General features: G+C 47.5%; 1 protein-coding gene across 4 annotated transcripts in view; it reads left to right on the top strand.

The window, feature by feature from the left end:
- The window catches only part of bcat1 (branched chain amino-acid transaminase 1, cytosolic), a 91,251-nt gene that overhangs the window by 19,320 nt on the left and 52,936 nt on the right, over positions 1–18,995 (top strand). For all 4 annotated transcript variants that reach the window (XM_069908458.1, XM_069908456.1, XM_069908459.1 and 1 more), the window contains exons 2-5: positions 4,486–4,542; positions 7,226–7,426; positions 13,064–13,174; positions 15,599–15,718. In XM_069908458.1, coding sequence (XP_069764559.1) covers positions 4,486–4,542; positions 7,226–7,426; positions 13,064–13,174; positions 15,599–15,718 — 489 coding nt within the window. The remainder of the gene's footprint in view (positions 1–4,485; positions 4,543–7,225; positions 7,427–13,063; positions 13,175–15,598; positions 15,719–18,995) is intronic.

Raw genomic sequence — 18,995 nt, 5'->3', positions numbered from 1 at the left:
GCTACCCTCCCTCACTTGGGTCAGTCAGACCATCTCTCATTGTTTATGGCCCCCAAGTACAGCCCAGTCATCAAACAGGTAAAACCTGCAACTAAGATGATTAAGATCTGGCCCATGCTCATCTCTGAGCTCTCTTAAGTCCTTTCATGTTCCATCCTGGCTACCATTTCATTTCCATGAGCCTTTCTTGTCTCCTGCTTCTTACATCTAATGTATCCTTCCTTCCTTCCTCTTGATTATAGCTGCCTCACCTATTTTGTCAACCCTGGTTCCCTTTTCCGATCATCTTTTCCTTGTTTCAATGGAACAAACCTATCCTGAACCCAGGCCAAGTGATCCCGAAACATCCTCCACATTAATTCTGTGCTTTCTCCTGTTTCCAATTTATTCTTCCTCATCCCATCATAATTAGCCCTTCCCCAATTGAAAACATTTCCATCTTTTTCTGCTTTTATCCTTATTCATAGCTATGCTAAAGCTCAGGGAGCTGTGGTCACCCTCACTGAAATGCTCCCTCACCGAGAGGTCCGCCACCTGACCAGGCTGGAGTGTGTTTGTTGCACACGCTACAGGAGGTTCTCAGGTTGATATCAAGTCCTAGACCAACTCTGTTCTCGAGCACATATCAACAGGTATGTGGATGGAGTGGCATCACATAAGAAAATAAAAATATTTGCAGACCAAAAACCATGGGCGAACAGTGAGGTTCCACGTTTGTTCAAAGACAGAGACTCAGCCTTCAGATGTGGTGACCAGGAGACTTATGGATTAGCCAGGACCAACTTAAGGAGGGGACTCTCCCTCGAGCTAAACATATACATATAAACAAAAGATCGGAGAGCATTTCATTACTCGGACCCTCGGTGCATGTGGCAGGGCGTACAGATCATCACAGATTATAAATCATCTGGTATTGCGCGTCCTTCTAGTCGTGACTCCTTTAAATTCTCTGAGGAGTGTAACTATTTTAATGCTCGCTTTGACCGAGAGAAGAAGGAGGTCACTTTCAAGGTGGATCTTTTACCTTATTAAATATCTCTCTCAATCTCCATCACTGATGTATGCGCCACCCTGAGTAGGGTGAATGTACAGAAGGCAGCTAGTCTGGATGGCATACCCGACTGCGTGCTTAGAGTCTGTGCAGAACAGTTGGCCAGGGTTCTTAAGGACATTTTAAATCTGTCCCTAGCCCAGGCAGATGTTCCAATGAGCTTTAAGCCTGTGCCGTAGCGCTTTACCACTTTGAGTGCAACTGGACAGTAGTCATTTAGACTCATCGCCATCATTGCAAAGAGAGGTTGGTCTTATCTGAAATCATGTTTGCCTACCACTATGAATTTGCCTACCGTACTAACGGGTCAATCAATAAAGCCATTTCAACACTGCTTCACTCTGCTTTGTCTCATTTGGACAGCTCCGTCTCCTATGCTAGAATGCTATTCATCGACTCTAGTTCGACTTTCAACACTGTTGACCTTCAGCTGAAAACTAAACGTCATCTGCATGGTATCAGGCCAATCCCTTTGTAATTGGATTTTGAACTCCTAACTAACAGACTTCAATCTGTTAAAGTGGGCAATATCTTCTCTTCCATTCTTACCTTGAATACTGGTGTGTCCCAGGGTTGTGTGTTGAGCCCCCTTTTATGTTCCCTCTTTACCTCTGACTGCATTCCTATGCATAGTACAAATTTAATATCAAGTTTGCAGATGACACCACGATGTTAGGCCCGATTAAAGGGGATGATGAAACGGCCTATAGGGATGAGGTTCAGCACCTGGCCTTGTGGTGTCGGGTGATAACAACCCAACACTCAACCCTCAGTAGATCAAGGAGATCATTGTGGACTTCGGGCATGCCAGAAGCCACAGTCATGTCCCGATTTACATCAGCGGGGTAGTGGTGGAGCGTTTACCGAGCTTTAAATTCCTTGGCGTCCATATCTCTGAAGATTTCACTTGGTCCTTGAATTCTCCAATTCTGATTTTAAAAAGGCACAACAATATCTTTATTTTTTGAGGAGCACGAGGAAGAAACATGAGGATATTGTTGGATTTCTATTGAGAGAGTGCTGACATATGGGTATTTTGGTGTGGTATGGGAATTGTATCCGATTGTAAAGCACTCCAGCGGGTAGAGTCCATGACTGCACATCGGACTATTGGAATCTAATTGCCTACCTTCGAAAACACCTATAGGGAATGATGTCTGGACAGGGCGAGAAACATTATCAAAGATGCTAACACAGCCGAATCACGGACTATTCACTCTTCTCCCATCGGGCGGAGCCTTTGATCGCGCGGCATTAGGCTGAAGAAGAGCTTTTTTAAAAAAAACTGTGATGATGTTGAATGCTGTATCACGGCGCTGAGTGGGACTGCACTCACATTGTCAAATCAGTACTTTTTGAACTGTTCATGGAAGAATAGCGTTGTGGTTGGTTTTAATTCCACGTTTTATTGTAATGTATATGCCACATTGACCACCGCCAGTGGGCTGATAACGCCTCAGGCCGTGCATCTTGGCGCCTCACGGTTTGGCGGGCGGCGGCCTCCTTTGGGGAGGACCGCAGAGCCCACCTCACTGACGGGGGGCGGGGGGGGAGGGGCCCGGCGCCCAGCCCCAACCAACCAGTTTTCCCTTGCAACCGCTGCAATCGTGTCTGCCTGTCCCGCATCGGACTGGTCAGCCACAAACGAGCCTGCAGCTGACGTGGACTTTTTACCCCCTCCATAAATCTTCGTCCGCGAAGCCAAGCCAAAGAAAGAAAAATATGGCAGGTTTTTTTTAAACTTCCAGTTGAGGCTGATTGTACCAGTAAATCCGCCAATGAAATACGATAACACTAAAGTGAAAAGTCGTCATCTATAGCAGGGGTGGCCAACCTCTCGCAAGAGGTGGCTGCCATTTTGTATTTGATCTAGTGTAATGCACATTGACAAATGCTATCTTCCAGCCAGTTGGATCATATATTTAAATGCTGCTGTGTATTTGTGGAGGAGGTGTTGGGATCTGCGTACGCACGATGACTCTGACAGGCTTTTCTTTTGCTTCCCTTTCTCGTCTTGATAGGGCAGCACTGAAGTCGTGGCACCTCTTTCTGTGCCTCTACAGGGCTAACAAAGGGTACCAAATTTGGTGCAATGCACAAAAGTACTGGAGGAGCTCAGCATCATTCTTGACGAAGGGCTCAGGCCCGAAACCTTGGTTACCTTTGTGTCCTGCTGAGTTTCTCTAGCACTTTTGTTTACTACACTTGACTCCAGCATCTGCAGATTTTTTTTTCAATAACAGAGTGAGTACTTATTGTTCATAAGGAGAACGCTGCTTCGTCAGGTTGTGCTTGTACAGTCAGATGACAATAAACTTGGTTCATAACAATAAAAGATTGTTGTATTTGCTAGCTGTTCAGAGGGCTCTTGTTAAATTATGTTTACGCTGCCTACAGTGGGTTATTTCTTTCTTTTTAAAATATCTTTGCTGCCCCGTCAACATGGGAGGATTTGGCTCAAGATCGCTCGCAGTGGAGGGATGCCATCAGAAAAGGTGTGGACGCTGCTGAGAACAAGGTCAAAGAGGCAACAGAGGAGAGGCCCAGGAAGCACCACAGCAGAACCTCTGCCCCTCCAGGCCTCACCTCGCCAAGTATGTGACCAACATGGATAGGCCTGTGGAGCCTCTCCAGGATGTGCATATAAAACCCCACAAACTGACGGAAAGGGGCCATTGTCATCCTACGGGACGGTTAGCCAGAAGATTGTGTTTTAATTTAAAAAAAATTGATTGAATACATAGATTGAAATATAAAAAAAGACCAACACTTCCTGTAATACTCAAATAATATATGTGAAAATCATGTGTACTCCTCTCAATCCAACCCCTTTTACAAAATAGCTCAAAAGAAGCAAAAAGAAAGGGAAAAAAAATGGAAAACAAACCCCTCCCCGTTAATCAAACCCCTCCCTGTAAACAAGGTTTACTTGTATATCTAAATTACTTAGGAAATGAAGCCGACATTTGGAAGCCAGACATCGCTGTTCGGGAGCAATCAAACACCCTAATTCATTAAATTATGGTAATACTTCATGAACGGGCCCTATGTCTTGTAAACGTTCATTTTTAGATCTTTAACATGGTATCTAATTTTTTTTTTCTAAACGTCCTCCTGTAACCATTGAGTATGAATAGGTGGGCTGCTCTTTCCATTTCATCAAATTTTCCTGTCTAGCTATCAATGAGGTTAACGCTAAAATTTGCCGTCTGAAATGAAGTCAATTCTCTTCTTGGCCAAATAGAGTAATTAAGGGGCATGGTTCTAAAAATAACTGATAAAGAGGGAAGTGGGAGCAGATCCTGGTGATTTATTCAATAGACTCAACAAGATTTGTTGCAATGGCCTCAGTTATTTTCTCTTGAAGACAAAAGTCGAATTGTTGAAGCTTGACCAGTGCATTTTCTAACCATTTAATTTTCCTCTTTCTGCAGAACATCAAACAGGGGGTGATAGGAAATTCCCCGCAGCCTGTTGTTGACACATTTAAGGTAGGTCCTTGAATCTTGATTGGTGCGTGGTTCAGTGGTAAGATGGTTATGGTGCTTTTAATGACATCTCCAACCCCGCTGAGTGGAGAAGAGGATGAGCAAAGCAAACAAGACGGATTCGTAGTGAGGGTTCATCAATAATCTTATGGGCTTTTAGTCTTCCTGTTGGTGATGGTGAGTAGAATTCCTGATGTCCCAGGATCCGATGAACCTGGGAGTTCGCTGGAGGATGACGAAGTGACGGTGACTTCCAAGATCAGCCCACGATTCCCCCTCCTGCTCTCCGACACACCAAAACATACTGAAATCTCCCGGCACATGACTAATGACCTCAGACTTGTCTGAGTCTTGGGTGCAGGCTGTTAATTTCTGTAAGCACACGGGTGAAGGTTAACAGCTATGACTCAGTCATGGCATTACCCTATTGGGACAGCATGGGGAGGTTTATTTTCAGCGTTTGTTTTTTTTTGTGGATGGAACAGATGATTAGGGGCATTACATTGGTGTGTTTGGTGCCAGATCAGTGGCAGTTGGACACTTCCTTGAGAGAGCAGACATATCACTCGTAAATATTAGCGAGGGCTGGGGCAAGAACACTTCCCTGTGGAGACCCTTTACGTGGGGCTGCTCTCCTGTTCATTTGCCTTGGAAGTCAATGGGGTGGGGTAGTTGAGAAGACTTATTACGACAGATTACATTTTATATTGTATATAGATATGTTGTAAAGGAAATAGATTGTGGCAAGGTTTTTAGTGTAGGTCACATCCATCCATCCATGGCCCATTCCTTCGCAAGCGAAGATGAACACGGTGCCTTGTCACTTTCAGCTTTAGGCACTGTGGGCTGGGGCAAGGACTTGGAGGCGAGTGCTTGCCCAGGACAAACGCCTCTCTCTTGGTCCCACACCACTGAGCCTGGTGGAGTGCGAGGCATGCCAGCCAGCATGACGTGGGATTGCCCCTGCAGTGGTCTGTTTCAAGACTGTGCTCGCTGGCCGTTGTCCTTATGGATCCTTCGCCCATTGAGTTTTCTGCTGCAGACCACTATGGAAACTCTTTCCTGCGCTCTGCCACAGCTGCCAGCCCCTGCTGCCGGACTGATGTGCGCTATTTGCCCATAGCTGGGGCCCATTCCAGGTACTGAGGGCTGGGTGAGCCGAGCCCAGGGCCTTGAAGTTAGAGAGGCCTTCTCCTAGCCTTGGCCTGAAGAGGCAAAACCTGCAAGGCAGCAGGTGCTTGAATTCAGAGTTTAGTGTCTCTTAGCCTTTTCCTAAAGAGGCTTTGCCCACAAGGTCACATACAAACACTTCAAAACATAGATCTCATTTAAAATGCCAGAGCTCTGCTCAGTGTGTGTGTGTGTGTGTGTGTGTGTGTGTGAACCCCATTTTGAAGACTGGTTGTGACTTTTTAGTTCAGCCTGTTCAAAGCCCATGTGCTCCATACAAGAGGAGAGGACTGGCTGCATAATGTTTCACTTGAAATAAGGGAAACAAAAAGGAACTCTGTGGTGACCTGAAAGAAAGAGGTTATCATCTGGAGAACCCTGAGGGGGCAAGTTTCTTCGGCAAGACACTCAAGTGGCTGATCGGAAGGAATGAGTTCTGGGTGTGCCAACGAGCCATAAATCTCTCTCTGAAAACCAACAAGAACCTTCCTGAGCGGTAACCATTTACCTTTCAAGCACCAAACCCTGGTGAAATACATAAATGTTAAATTCTGTGCACAATATAAGAATTGCCTGATACCAGTGAACTTGGAGGAGTGAGAAATGAGATTGGACTGTGAATCAAAGAACTTTTCTGAACTTACACACACATTACATACACTTGTGCTTAGAATTAGAAAGGGGGTTAAGTTAATAGTAATAAGTTAGAGTTTGATCCTGTTTTCACGTTTAAAGATAATTAAAAGCAACTTTTGTTTAAGTAACCATTTGTCTTGGTGAATTTCTATTGCTGCTGGGTTTTGGGGTCCTCTGGGCTCGTAACAGTAGGGCCTTCATTAGTTGAGGGATTGAGTTCAAGAACCACGAGGTAACATTGGAACTTTATAAAATCCTGGCTAGGCCACACCCAAGAGTGTTGTGTTCAGTTCTGATTGCCTCATTACGGGAAGTTTAGAGAGGGTGCACAGAAGATTTACCATGATGCTGCCTGGATTGGAGAACATGTCCCATGAGGAAAGGTTGACAGAGCTTGGGCTTTTCTCTTTGGAGCTACAGTGGAGAAGCAACTTAACAGAGGTGTTTTAGATTATGAGGGCCTTAGATAGGGTGGACAGCCAATACCTTTTTCCTGGAGCGGCGAAGGGCAATACTGTAGGACATCTGTTTAAAGTGCATGAGGGAAAGTTTATGGGAGAATGCCAAAGGTAGGGTTTTTACTCGGGGAGCAATGGGTGCCTGGTGGTGGATGCTGGTACAATGGGGACATTCATTAGAATCTTGGATAAGTACAAGGATGTAAGAAAAATGCAGGGTTATGGGTGTGATATAAAAATACTGAATAAAAATAGAGGGAAGGTTTAGATTGTTGAGGAGTAGATTTATGTAGGGTGTGCTGAAGGTTCTGTCCTGGGATGCCTAGTCAATCCCCCATTCCACACCAGCGGCAACTTTGCACTGCAGCCAAAACTTTCAGGAGGTCCCCTTGATCCCACTTCCAACGCTTCATGTCTTCCAGGCTTCGGAACTTGTCGTCGACTTGGTCCAAACTCCAGCGGAGAAGCCAGACATGAACGGGCTGGAATTTGGGACAGTGTTCACCGACCACATGCTGGTGGTCCACTGGTCGTCGGACCGGGGCTGGGAGAGACCGAGTGTCCGACCCCTGCAGAACCTCTCACTGCATCCAGCGTCCTCGGCCCTTCACTATTCCGTGGAGGTGAGTTGGAGGAGAAATCCTCGGCTTGATTTTCTCCAGCCTCTGAGTGGGAAGGCCGTGGGCTTGAGTCCCCGCTGAGCACTTCATGTACATGTAAAAATAGGGGAGCATGGTTAGCACCAGTTACAGCGCCAGCGACCGGGGTTCGAATCCCGTGCTCTGTAAGGAATTTATACATTCTCCCCGTGTCTGCGTGGGTTTCCTCTGGGTGCTCCGGTTTCCTCCCACCCTTCAAAAATTTGCCAGGGTTGTAAGTCAATTGGGTGTAATTGGGCAACACGGGCTTGTGGGCCGAAATCTCCTGTTACTATACTGTACGTCTAAAATTAAAAAATATTAAATCTGTGGAGAGATGGGACCAGCATACGTGGGCAACTTGGGCAGCACAGGTAAAATGAACAAATCAATCATCCTCCACCTCTCACCTCGCTCGCCTGTGCTTCTCCTCCTCCACCCCCACCTTCTGATTTGGGGGTCTGTCTGATTTTCAGAGTTAAATGAGAAAGTCGGGGGGCCGAGTGCAATGCCTCAAACGTGCTGGAGAAACTCAGCAGATCACACAGCACCCACAGGAAGTAAAGGGGAGCCAATGTTTCGGGGCTGGGCCCTTCACCAGATGTGTGAAGGGCAGTCGAATCCAGCCCGTTTCACCTTGGCAACATTCTGTGGCTACCCTCAGCCCACCTCCTGACCCCTGGTATTTCTGACTCTTGGGTCATTCATGAGTACACGGATCCTCAGCCAGTAAGTCCACGAATAATGAGGACTCTGTGGACTAATTTTAAATTAAGACATCCAGCACAGTAAAAGACCATTTCAGCCCACATGCTTGTGACACCCAATTAACCTACGCTCCCTGTACATTTGTAACAACAAATGAGTTAAACAAGGAAGTCTGCAGATGTTGGGGTTTAGAGCAATACATAAACGGGCTGGGGAAACTCTGCAGCATCCGTAGGAAGTAAAGGGTCACCAACGTTTCTGGCCAGAGTCCTTTGCCTGCCCGTTTTTCCATATTTCCAGAAGGGTTCATTCTCCTGGCCTGTGTTCATTTGCCGGCTCATAACAGAACGAGACCCTCTCTTCCACTCCTCCCCCTCCTGATACCCCTGCACCCTGCATCTTATTCATTCTTCTCCCAGACATCAATTTCCCCTTTGATTCTTTTACTCGTAATGGCACTTAATTAACGGGCTTAATTTCCAGCTGTTTAATGCTCTCTTCTTGTGGGAGGATGTCAGAGCGCCCTGGAGTAACATGCGAACTCCCCGCACACAGGAATGACCCCAGGTCACGGGAGCTAAGGGACAGCAACTCTTGCTACGCTGGCACACACCCCTTCCTGCAATGGCCGAGCAGGGGTGTAGCCAGGTTCTAAAGTTGGGGGGAATGGGCTCATTAAAAAAGGCGCCACGACAACATACTGGATGGTGAGCCAGTGGTTGAATGACGGGCCGCGCTGAACTTTCAGCGATGGCAGACCTGAGGGGTGGGGGTGGTGTCGGACCAGTAGGGGGGTAGTGGCAGAGTCTGACCGGAGAGGGGTGGCCACAGCATTGGACTGGGGGAGGGGGGTGGAAAAGGCGCCACTTTTTGAAAAATGTGCTTGGGGGAATGGAAATTCTGCTGCACCCCTTCCAGCTGTCCCACTATGGCTGAGTTTCCAGCAGTCTCCTTCCTGCTCTCATCAGACTCTTGAATGGACCACCTGAGGATGATGTCCTGCACTTTTGGACTGTAAATTCTCTACATCCTGTAACACTGTGTTCAGAGTAGGTTAAATAAGTTCAAAGAGAATCAAGGGTGGACACGTGTTTCTCCTCGATGCCTCTTTCCTAGCCAGGAGAATCGATGCTCCACCTGCCCACTGGCCCCTCCATCTGATCATAGACCCAACCACATTACCACAGGCCCCTTCATCTGATCATAGACCCCGCCGTATTACCACAGGCCCCTCCACCTGCCCATCTCTCAGTAAGGGCACACCATAGGACACACAGAGACCAGGGAGTACACTCAGACATGATGGTTACAGGGAAGGATTAAATTGGTTAGTATTATGCAAAAATATCACAACCGCACTGGTCCAGTCGAAACACCTTGAACACTGCTCACAGCGCCAAATATTGCATTGGTACAATAAACAATGAAATCTAATGGTCTCTATTGGCAAGGACTGTCAGGGCTTTTGTTTGAGGAATTTAAGGGTTTAGGGTGAGGGGGAAAGATTTAAAAGGGAGCAGAGGGGTGCCATCTTCGCACAGAGGGTTTATGGGACAGGGAGAGGCAGGGACAATTCTGATGCTTAAAGACACTTAGACAGGTATGTGGATAGGAAAGACTTAGAGGGGATATGGGCCCGATGCAGGCAAGTGGTTCAAGTTTGGTCGGCGTGGGCAAGTTGGGCTGAAGGGCCTCTTTCCGTGCAGCCCAACTCTGACTCGTGCAAAAGATGCAGTAATGCAGTGAACTGTCATACCTCAGTCCTTGACCTTGACACCCACTGAAAAATCTTCCATGAGCCTGAATTGTAATACTGCACCTCCTTTGACCTGTTAGATACAAAGGCAGGAAAGTTAGCCACTGAACAGTGAGTAGAACATTTAGTGGAAAATTTCTCTGTAAGACATGAAGGCTTTCTCAAATCAATGTGAACTCAGCAAAGTATTCCATTTTTAACACTGCAAAGATGTGAATTTCGCCTCATTCATACATTTATTTGCAGGTGATGTATGATTAAACGACCTGCAAGGCTTCCAGTTTAAAGGCGCCATGATTTGAATTTGTTGCAATGCATAAAAGTGCTGGGGAAACTATGTAGGCCCCATAGGAAATAAAGGGTAACCAATGTTTCGGGCCTGGGGCCTTTTTAAAAAGGTGGACACCTGAATAGAAAGGATAGGTGGGGGGGAAGAGGAGAGAGTCCCACTCAGTACTCCCCCCTCTGTTATCTATACTGCTCTCCAGCTCTTTGACCTACACATTTGAATCTGTTAATCTTCCTACTTAGGAGTTTTGATAGCGCAGGGGTTCTCAACCTTCTCTTCTCACTCACATCCCACTTTGTATTCCCTGTGCCATTGGTGCTCTGTGATCAGTAAAGGATTGCTCAAGGTGGGATGTAGGTGGAAAAGGAAGGTTTGAAAACTACTGTTTTAATCGTACCTCATTGACTTGTTATGTGCACAGTTTCCTAACTCTAAAGGAAATGGGCCAGTGACAATTTTTCTCAAGCAAAATATTTCAGTAACAATTGGGTCTAGAGCAGGGGTTCTCAACCTTCTTTTCCCACTCACAACCCACTTTTAAAAATCCCTAGACCACCAGTGCTCTGTGATTAGTAAGGGATTGCTTAAGGTGGGATGTGAGTGGGAAGGAAAGGTTGAGAATCACTGCTCTAGACCCAATTGTTACTGAGATATTTTGCTTGAGAAACATTGTCATTGGTCCATTTCCTTTGGAGTTCTGAAACCGTGCACATAACGAGTCAATGAGGTACCGATTAAAACAGTGGTTTTCAAACTTTTATTTCCACCCACATACTACCTTAAGCAATCCCTTACTAATCACAGAGCACTGATGGTATAGGGAATACTTAGTGGTATGTGAATGGAAAGAGAAAGGTTGAGAACCACTGAGTTAGTGTCTAATATAGTGTCCAAATGATGGTGGAGCATTTTACAGTAATTGAGAGTCTGGCAGATGCCCATTTCCATTTAGTCATCCAGTCCATGGCTAATGTGATCAGCAGGTCAATGACTGCTGGGCAGATGTTACTGGTGTAAAAGTCTACAGATGCTGTGATTGGAGTCAAAACACAGCAATGCTGGAGGGACTCGGTTGGATTTGCAGCGCCCGTGGGAGGTAAAGGTGTATGATTAACGTTTCAAGCCTGAGGCCTTCTTCACGCTGTAAGCACAAACAGGCAGGCGCCTGAATTGAAGACTGGGGAAAGAATGAGAGGAAGGGTGGGGGGGGTGGGGGGGTGGGGGGGAAGTCCAAACCAACAGACAAAAGGTGTTCATTGTATATGGTAAGAGGAAAGGTGAGAATTGATGTGGTCTGTGAAAAAAGACAGACAAAGGGAAAGGGGGGGGGGGCAGGTCAAGAGAAAGAGAGAGAGATCTAATTAACACCTTTTGTCAGTCTGCCCCCCCCCCCCCCCCCACTCACCCGGTCAGTTTTCAGTCTTTATTCTGACGCCTTCCTATTCTTATTCCTTGAAGAAGGGCTCAGGCCCTAAACGTCAGTCATATATCTTTACCTCCTATGGATGCTGCAAGACCGGCTGAATTCCTCCAGCATTTACTGTGTGCGCGTTTTATTACAGCGTCTGCAAACTTTGATGTTTCATTCAATGCCATCCCAGTTGGAAGATGAGGTGTGGTTCCTCCAATTTGCGGGTGGCCTGCATCCGGCGGTGCATGAGACCATGGGCAGACACGTCAGCAAGGAACTGGGCCAGGGAATTTAAATGGGTGGCTACTGGTGGATCCACGCTATTGTGGCAGACTGACAGGTGTAGCTTTCTCCTGCTTGATATTCTGCAGCTCACTGCATCCTCTAGTGGCTGTTAGCTGGTAATACACTGCTCGAAGAAAGAACCTGGAGTCACAGTCACTGAGTTTCATAGCACAGATATATGCCCTTCAGCCCATTTTGTCCATGCCAATCATGAGCTGGTCCTGTTTACCTGCATTCCCTCAAAACCCTTCCTGTCTGTGCTAGCAGGAGTGGGAGGTGCGATCGCCGGCTGACGTTGGTGAGTGCTCTCAGCTCTGACCCGTTGTGGCTGAGAGGGGAAGGTTAGGAGAGGAGGTGTCCTCCACTTCCAAGTCACCTGATCCACCTCACAGACTGACCACTGAAATCTGCTGTGAACTTAGAGAAGTGTAGCTTGTCTTAAAGGCGGCACAGTTTGCACAATGTTGTTACAGCGCCAGCGACACTGGTTCGAATCCGGCGCTGTCTGTAAGGAGTTCGTACATTCTCCCTGTGTCTGCATGGGGTTTCACCGGGGTGGTATGTTCCCTCCCACCCTTCAAATTGAGCTGCAGGGGTTTCAAAAGTTGGAAGGGCTGTTTGCCGCATAGTATCAGTTAAAAATAACATACTTTGAAAAATTCCACAGAACATTTTCACAAATTCAAAAGTTAGAAGTTCGAGACTTCTGAAAAGCAGGGCCACTCTGCATAGGTAGGCCATGTTGGAGAAGCTCAGACAGACACTGGGCAGTTAACGTTTCGGGCCTGAGGCCTGGAGTGGGGAGTGTGGTGGCGGAGAGAGGGAGGAGTGCAGGCTGGCAGGTGATATAGGTGGGAGGGGAAAGGGAAGCAAGGAGCTGAGAAGTGGATGGGGAGGGGGTAGGAGGTGGCTCTTATAGGAGGATGGGAGGGAGTGGGGAGCTGGAAGGGAGTCTGAAGGATGAGGGGAAAATGCGGTTGTTACTGAAAATTTGAGGTCTACATTGATGGCTTCTGGTTAGAGACTGCTGGATAACTCGATAGATCAAACGGTTTTACGTGAACACAGTTTAATATATATAAAAAAAAATTCTTGACCACAGTTATTGTCCTTGAGATCCACTGAGAAATCTTCCATGGGCCAGATTCTTAATTCATCTGGTCCCTCCCACAGGTGTTTGAGGGACTGAAAGCATATCGAGGAGTGGACAACAAGATTCGCTTGTTCCGGCCCATGCTGAACATGGAGCGGATGGTGAGATCTGCCATCAGAGTGGCTCTACCTGTGAGTATGGACAAGTGTACCAGCAGTTCCCTCTGCCTGTGAGTGTGTGCACAAGTGTGCCAGCAGTTCCCTCTGCCTTTGAGTGTGCAGACAAGTGTGACAGCGGTTCCCTTTGCCTGTGAGAGTGCAGACAAGTATGGCAGCGCTTCCCTTTGCCTGTGAGTGTGCAGACAAGTGTGCCAGCAATTCGCTCTGCCTGTGAGCGTGCGGACAGCATGCCAGCGGTTCCTTCAGCCTGTGTGTGTGTGGACAAGCGTGCCAGTGGTTCCCTGAGCCTGTGAACGTGCGGACAAGCGTGACAGCGGTTCCCTCTGCCTGTGAGTGTGAGGACAAGTGTACCAGCGGTTCCCTCTGCCTGTGAGTATGCCAGCCGTTCCTTCTGTCTGTGGGTTTGTGGACAATTGTACCAGCAGTTGCCCCAACTAGCTGCTCATCTCAATGCAGATTGCAACAGCTGTTTATAATTCTGTGCATGTTTATTCTGTAGTGCAGTGCCAAGTCTGGAGATTATAATTCTGTCAATCAGTGTGTGTCGATTCCTAACCAGCAAAACAGACTTCCCAGGAGATGTCCAAGAATTGCTGATACTAGAATCTTGAGGGAATGAAGCGGGAGGGACTTGGTGGATCTGGCAGCATCTGTGCGACCCTTAATCGAGACTAGCAGGGGAGTGGTACTGGCATCTTGATAAAGGGTCACCACCCGAAACTGACTGTTTCTCCCTATGGATGCTACCTGGCCTGCTGTTGACACAAAGACTTCCTACACCATCTCTGATTGGTTGGCCGTGACTCACGGAGGACACATACCCCTCATCATTGTGAGGGCAGCTCACTCTTGTCCACACACTCGAAGCCCATCTTTGATGGAGAGAAGCAGCATGAAAACAGGTCCTTCAACCTCCCGTTTACTGTCAGCCAACAGCTTTAATTGTTTTGTAAGGATACAACATGGTAGAAGCTTCTTCCATCCCATGAATCCCATGTCGTCCAATTACAGCCAATCGACCTACAGGCCCACCAGAGTTTGGAGGGTGGGAGGAAGCCGGAGAAATCCCACGCAGGCCATGGGGAAAACGTTACAGACAGTAGTGGATTAGAACCCGGGTCGCTGGTTCTGTAATACCCCTGCTCTAACCGTGCCACCCCAGATTAACCCTCTTTTGATCTCCCCAGCTTGTCAATAACTGCGTCCCCCCCCAGCTTCTACCTCTCTACCAGACATGGTGGGCAAATTGCAGCAGCCAAATAACGTGTGGGAGGAAACCAGAGCCCCAGAAGGAAACCCACACAGGTCACAGCAATTGTAGACAGCGCCCTAGGTCAGAGTTGAACCCAGGTCTCTAGGGCTGTGCGGCAGTGCCTCTACCACTGTGCCAGATTTTGGACTGGGTTCTTTTGCTTGCCTTTGTTCCACATCCCTTAATACCATAGTGAAGTCCACCAGTTTCATTTTTTGGATGGATCCAATTCCTCCCATCCTTCATAGTGGGGGTGGGGGGGGGGGGCAGAGTCCCAGATTTCAATATGAAGCCTTGATTTACTCCTGACTGATCCTGGCCCCAATTTGAAAATGAGTCCATCAGACAACAAGACAAGGGAGCAGAGTTATGCCATTCGGCCCATCGAGTCCATCAGGACTGATTTATGATCCTTTTTCAGCCCACTCTCCTGCCTTCTCCCCGTGATTCTCTTCCTAATCAAGAACCTATCCACCTCTGTCTTGCCCAATAGGGTGGCACGGTCAGCATAGCGGTCATGGCGATACGATTACAGCGCCGGCAACCTCGTTTTGAACCCGGCTCAGCCTGTTGGGAGTTTGTAGGTTCTCCCCATGAACTGCCTGGGTTTCCTCCGGGAGGTCCAGTTTCCTTCCACCCTCCCAAAAAAAACGTACAGGGTTTGAGGGTTAATTGCTGCATTTGGGTGGCACAGGCACATGAGTCGAGGGGGGGGGAAGAGGGAGGGTGGGGGAAGAGGGATGGTGGGGGGGGGGGGTTGTTACCGTGCTGCATGTCTAAATTTAGATAAAAGTTAAATGTCTATTCTTTCAAATGATTTTGTTATCCTCCTTGATTAGCCTACCCCTACCCTGGAGATCAGAGAATACCAGCAGAGGATAAAGCCTTAACATCCGGAGCTCCCTTTATGGGGCTCCCTTTATGGGTCTTTGCTTGTCAGAGTGTTTGAAATCATATTTGTGCTTATTTGGGAGCGGCGTTTATCCAGTGGACTGCTGTAGTTTATGGGAGTCTCACTAATGACATTCTTTCTTTGAACCAACTTTGGGTAGCTCGCCTCGGCTTTTGTAGATGTCATTTATTGGGTGTTGGTATTTTCCACAGCTGGTCGACAATTTTACATGAATCATCTTTTCCTCAACCTATTTATATGGAGGGATTACTGTGGATGTTTCTTTCCCCAGAGATTTGATGAGACCCAGCTGTTGGAATGCATCAAAAGGCTGATTCAGATAGACAAGGAATGGGTGCCGTATTCCAAAGACGGAAGCCTCTACATTCGTCCAACTTTTATTGGGACAGAGGTGCGAATTTCTCTGTGTGTGTGTGTGTGTGTGTGTGTGTGTGTGTGTGTGTGTGTGTGTGTGTGTGTGTGTGTGTGTGTGTGTGTGTTCGTGAGTGCAAATGCATGTGGGAGTGTGCGTGCACATGTTCGTGCATGAGCATGTGTGCATTTGTGTAGGTGCATGCCTGTGTCAATATTTACCTATATTTTTCTGTGCAGGCAGGCATATGTGTATCAATGTGTTTATATATGTGTCTGTGTTTGCACAGATGCATGTCTCTGCATGTTCATGTATGTGTGGGCATTCCTTTAGGTGTATGGGTGTTGAGGTGTGTGACTCTGTTTGTCTATGCATGCTTGCAAGTGCCAATATGTGCAAACTACACACTTGTCTCTGCATTTGTCCTGGGACTGTCCTGGAGTCTTCTAGACTGTGCAGCCGGCAATCCTGAATGAGGAAGGTGATAATGATGTCAACATCTGGGCTCTTCATTTCCTTTCACTTCTTACTTACAAAAATAGTCCTGTACCATAGTCAGGGGTCATCTGATCCCATAAATGTTCCCGGACAAAAAAAAATGCAACCATTTTTAATTGGTAAGGAACTTGTTTAACTTAATCACATGATTTAGATTTCAAATCACTGAATTTTCCAATCAGTGGTGCAGTCCATAGGTGGGTATACATTCGATAAAGGGCCTAGACCTGAAATGTTGGCTGATCACTTCTACCCATGGATGCTGCCTGACCTGCTGAGTCCTCCAGCTATCCTGCATCTGCTCAATATACCAGTATCTGAGGTCTTTGTGTTTCTCCATTACTCCGGGAATTTCTGTCTCTCTCTGTGTTGGCTGTATGATCTTTTAAATTTGGTTATGGGATGTGTAAGTCATTGGCACCACTGCCATTTATTGTTCCTCCCAAATCATCCGTGAACTTAAAGGCGGGGTGGGGGGGGGGGGGTAAAAGGCCTTGTAGTTGCATGAGACCAGACTGGAGAAAGATGGCAGATGCGGTTCCAGAAGAGCACGGTTGAACCAGTCAGTAAAATTCTGATATTCCGACAATTCAGAAATCCCAATGAACGGGGAAGACTAGAGTCTGCAGATGCTGGTATCTGGAGCAAAACTAAATAAACTGCTGGAAGAACTCACTCAGTCAAACCCCATCTGTGGAGACAAAGGGATGGCCCACATTTCGGTGCGATGCATCTGGGGCTGACATCGCAGAGGGAAGGTAGCCAGTGTATAGCAGTTTATGGGCATATAGGGAGGCAGCTCGGCAGTAGATAGGACCAACTGAGGTCGGGGCGGGAGGGAATGATGGGCAGATGGAGCCAAATCGAGGTGGAGGAGAGGGAGAATTGATGCAAGAGCCTGGTAGGTGATGGGCAGAAACTAAACAGGCAAGGGTTAAGGTGGGGGAGTGGTATTTAAAGGGAACTTTAGGGGGGAACCACTTGGGGAGTGACGAGAGTGTGGTGAACGTGGGCTCGACCGACATTGAAGAAAGAGTTGTCTGGGAGGGCAGGGAATGGAGGGCTATGGTCCAGCAGAATAATTGTTCGGAATGGACTAGACAGGGCAAAGGGCCTGTTTCTGTGCTGTAGTGTCCTATGGATCTAAGGGAAGGAGAAAGATTAGTAGGTTATGTGTGAGACCAATAAAGGAGGGATGATGGATAAGTGGAACTGGTTTGGGGGGGGGGGTGGAAGGATGAGTGAGCCAAGGGAGAAGAAACCCAGGTAGATGGGTATATGGGTTATGGGTAGGTGAGGGGAAGGTAACGATGGGTTGGGGGAGATTAGTGATGGCAAAGGAAAATGCCCTGGGTCAAATGGTAGGACTTAGGAAGGAAAACGGGGGAGTGAGTTACCTAAAATCGGACAGTCAGTGTTCGTCATTGGGCTGTGGTTTCTCCAAGTGGAATATGAGGTGCCTTGGTGCGGGTTGGGGGGGGGGAGAGGGGGGGAGGGGAGGGGGGGGGAAGAGAGCGAGAGAGAGAGCAAGCTAGGTGTGTGTAATATGATCCAGAGAAGCGTTTTGTCTGGTTGTTTATATATAGTCAGATGATAACAAACAGTTTAGTATTGTTTGTGCACGTGCATGTGTTTGTGGGAGATTAAATGCCAATGTTTTTGTATATGTCAGAGAGTGTAGCATATATATAATATATATATTAGCTTGGAGACTGGTTGTAAACTGATATGCAGCTGGTACACAGTGTTCATGTGTGCAGGGACATACTCAGCTTTTCATTGGCCTGGGCAGGTGCTGGGAGCAAGGCTGGGCCTTTTGCCAGCCAATCACTCCGATGAACCGTCAGGGTTAACCGATGCAGGAGGGCCTGCTTGTGCTGGCTTGGAGGGAAGTGAGTCCAGCCGAGTTCCATCTGTGTTGGCTGTGGAAGGGAGCCAAGGAGAGGGAGAGAGGTTCCGTGGAGTATTCCCCTACGGACAACGTCGAGAGGCTCTTCAAAACTCTAGCCAGTATTCCAATCAGTGGAGAGTTTGAGTAAAGATTTGCCATCGATTTCTAGGTCTGAAGGACTCGATTTCCAAAGAGTTCATGGAATTTAATGATCGTTCCCTTGCTTAGGAGACCATATTTAGGGAGGGATGTTGGATGCTAACCATTCAAATCAGGTCTTTTGCTCCTTGCCACTGTGCCCAGTCAATGTTACATTGCTCCCTGTAGCATCCATTAGGAGAAGGTCCTTCCCTGCCCTGGAGGATCCCAAGGCTTTCTGCTGAGAACCGGTGGAATGGGAAGGTTTTGCTGCATGGCTTGCCAGTGAATGTTTATAGTGTGCAGTTCTGATGGGGCCCTTAAAAGAAGGATGTGGAGGCTTTGGAAAGGCCACAGAAGTGATTGGCCAAGATTATGCTATGAGCTATGGGGAAGGATTGGACATCTTTGGCTTTTTTTCTCTGGAGCTGAGGGAAGACCTGATATAGGCTTCTAAAATGGCCGCAATAGGGAGTCAGTCCGATTCTCTTTCCCAGGGAGGGGGAGAGTTTTGACCAGATGTGGAGGGCGGATATTTTACACAGAGAGTGGCAGTGGACTCTAGATGGACACGTGAATATGAAGGAAGGGTGGGATGTGGAACATCAGAGTTGTAAGTTAACTTGGGCATCATGCTCGGCTCAGCAGGTGGGCCGAAGAGCCTGTCTCTGTGCTGCCCTGTCCTGTGTTCTGTCATCCCTCCGAGCTTCTACCAGCTCTGGCTGATGTGCCACCCCCCCATGGATCTTTTTGCTGGACCTCCGGGGACCAGCAAATCCAATTATTCCA

The sequence above is a fragment of the Narcine bancroftii genome, chromosome 13 (genome assembly GCF_036971445.1).
Source record: "Narcine bancroftii isolate sNarBan1 chromosome 13, sNarBan1.hap1, whole genome shotgun sequence".
Taxonomy (NCBI): Eukaryota; Metazoa; Chordata; class Chondrichthyes; order Torpediniformes; family Narcinidae; genus Narcine; species Narcine bancroftii.
Note: the sequence above shows the minus strand (reverse complement) of the source record. Positions and strands in the feature narration are given on the sequence as shown.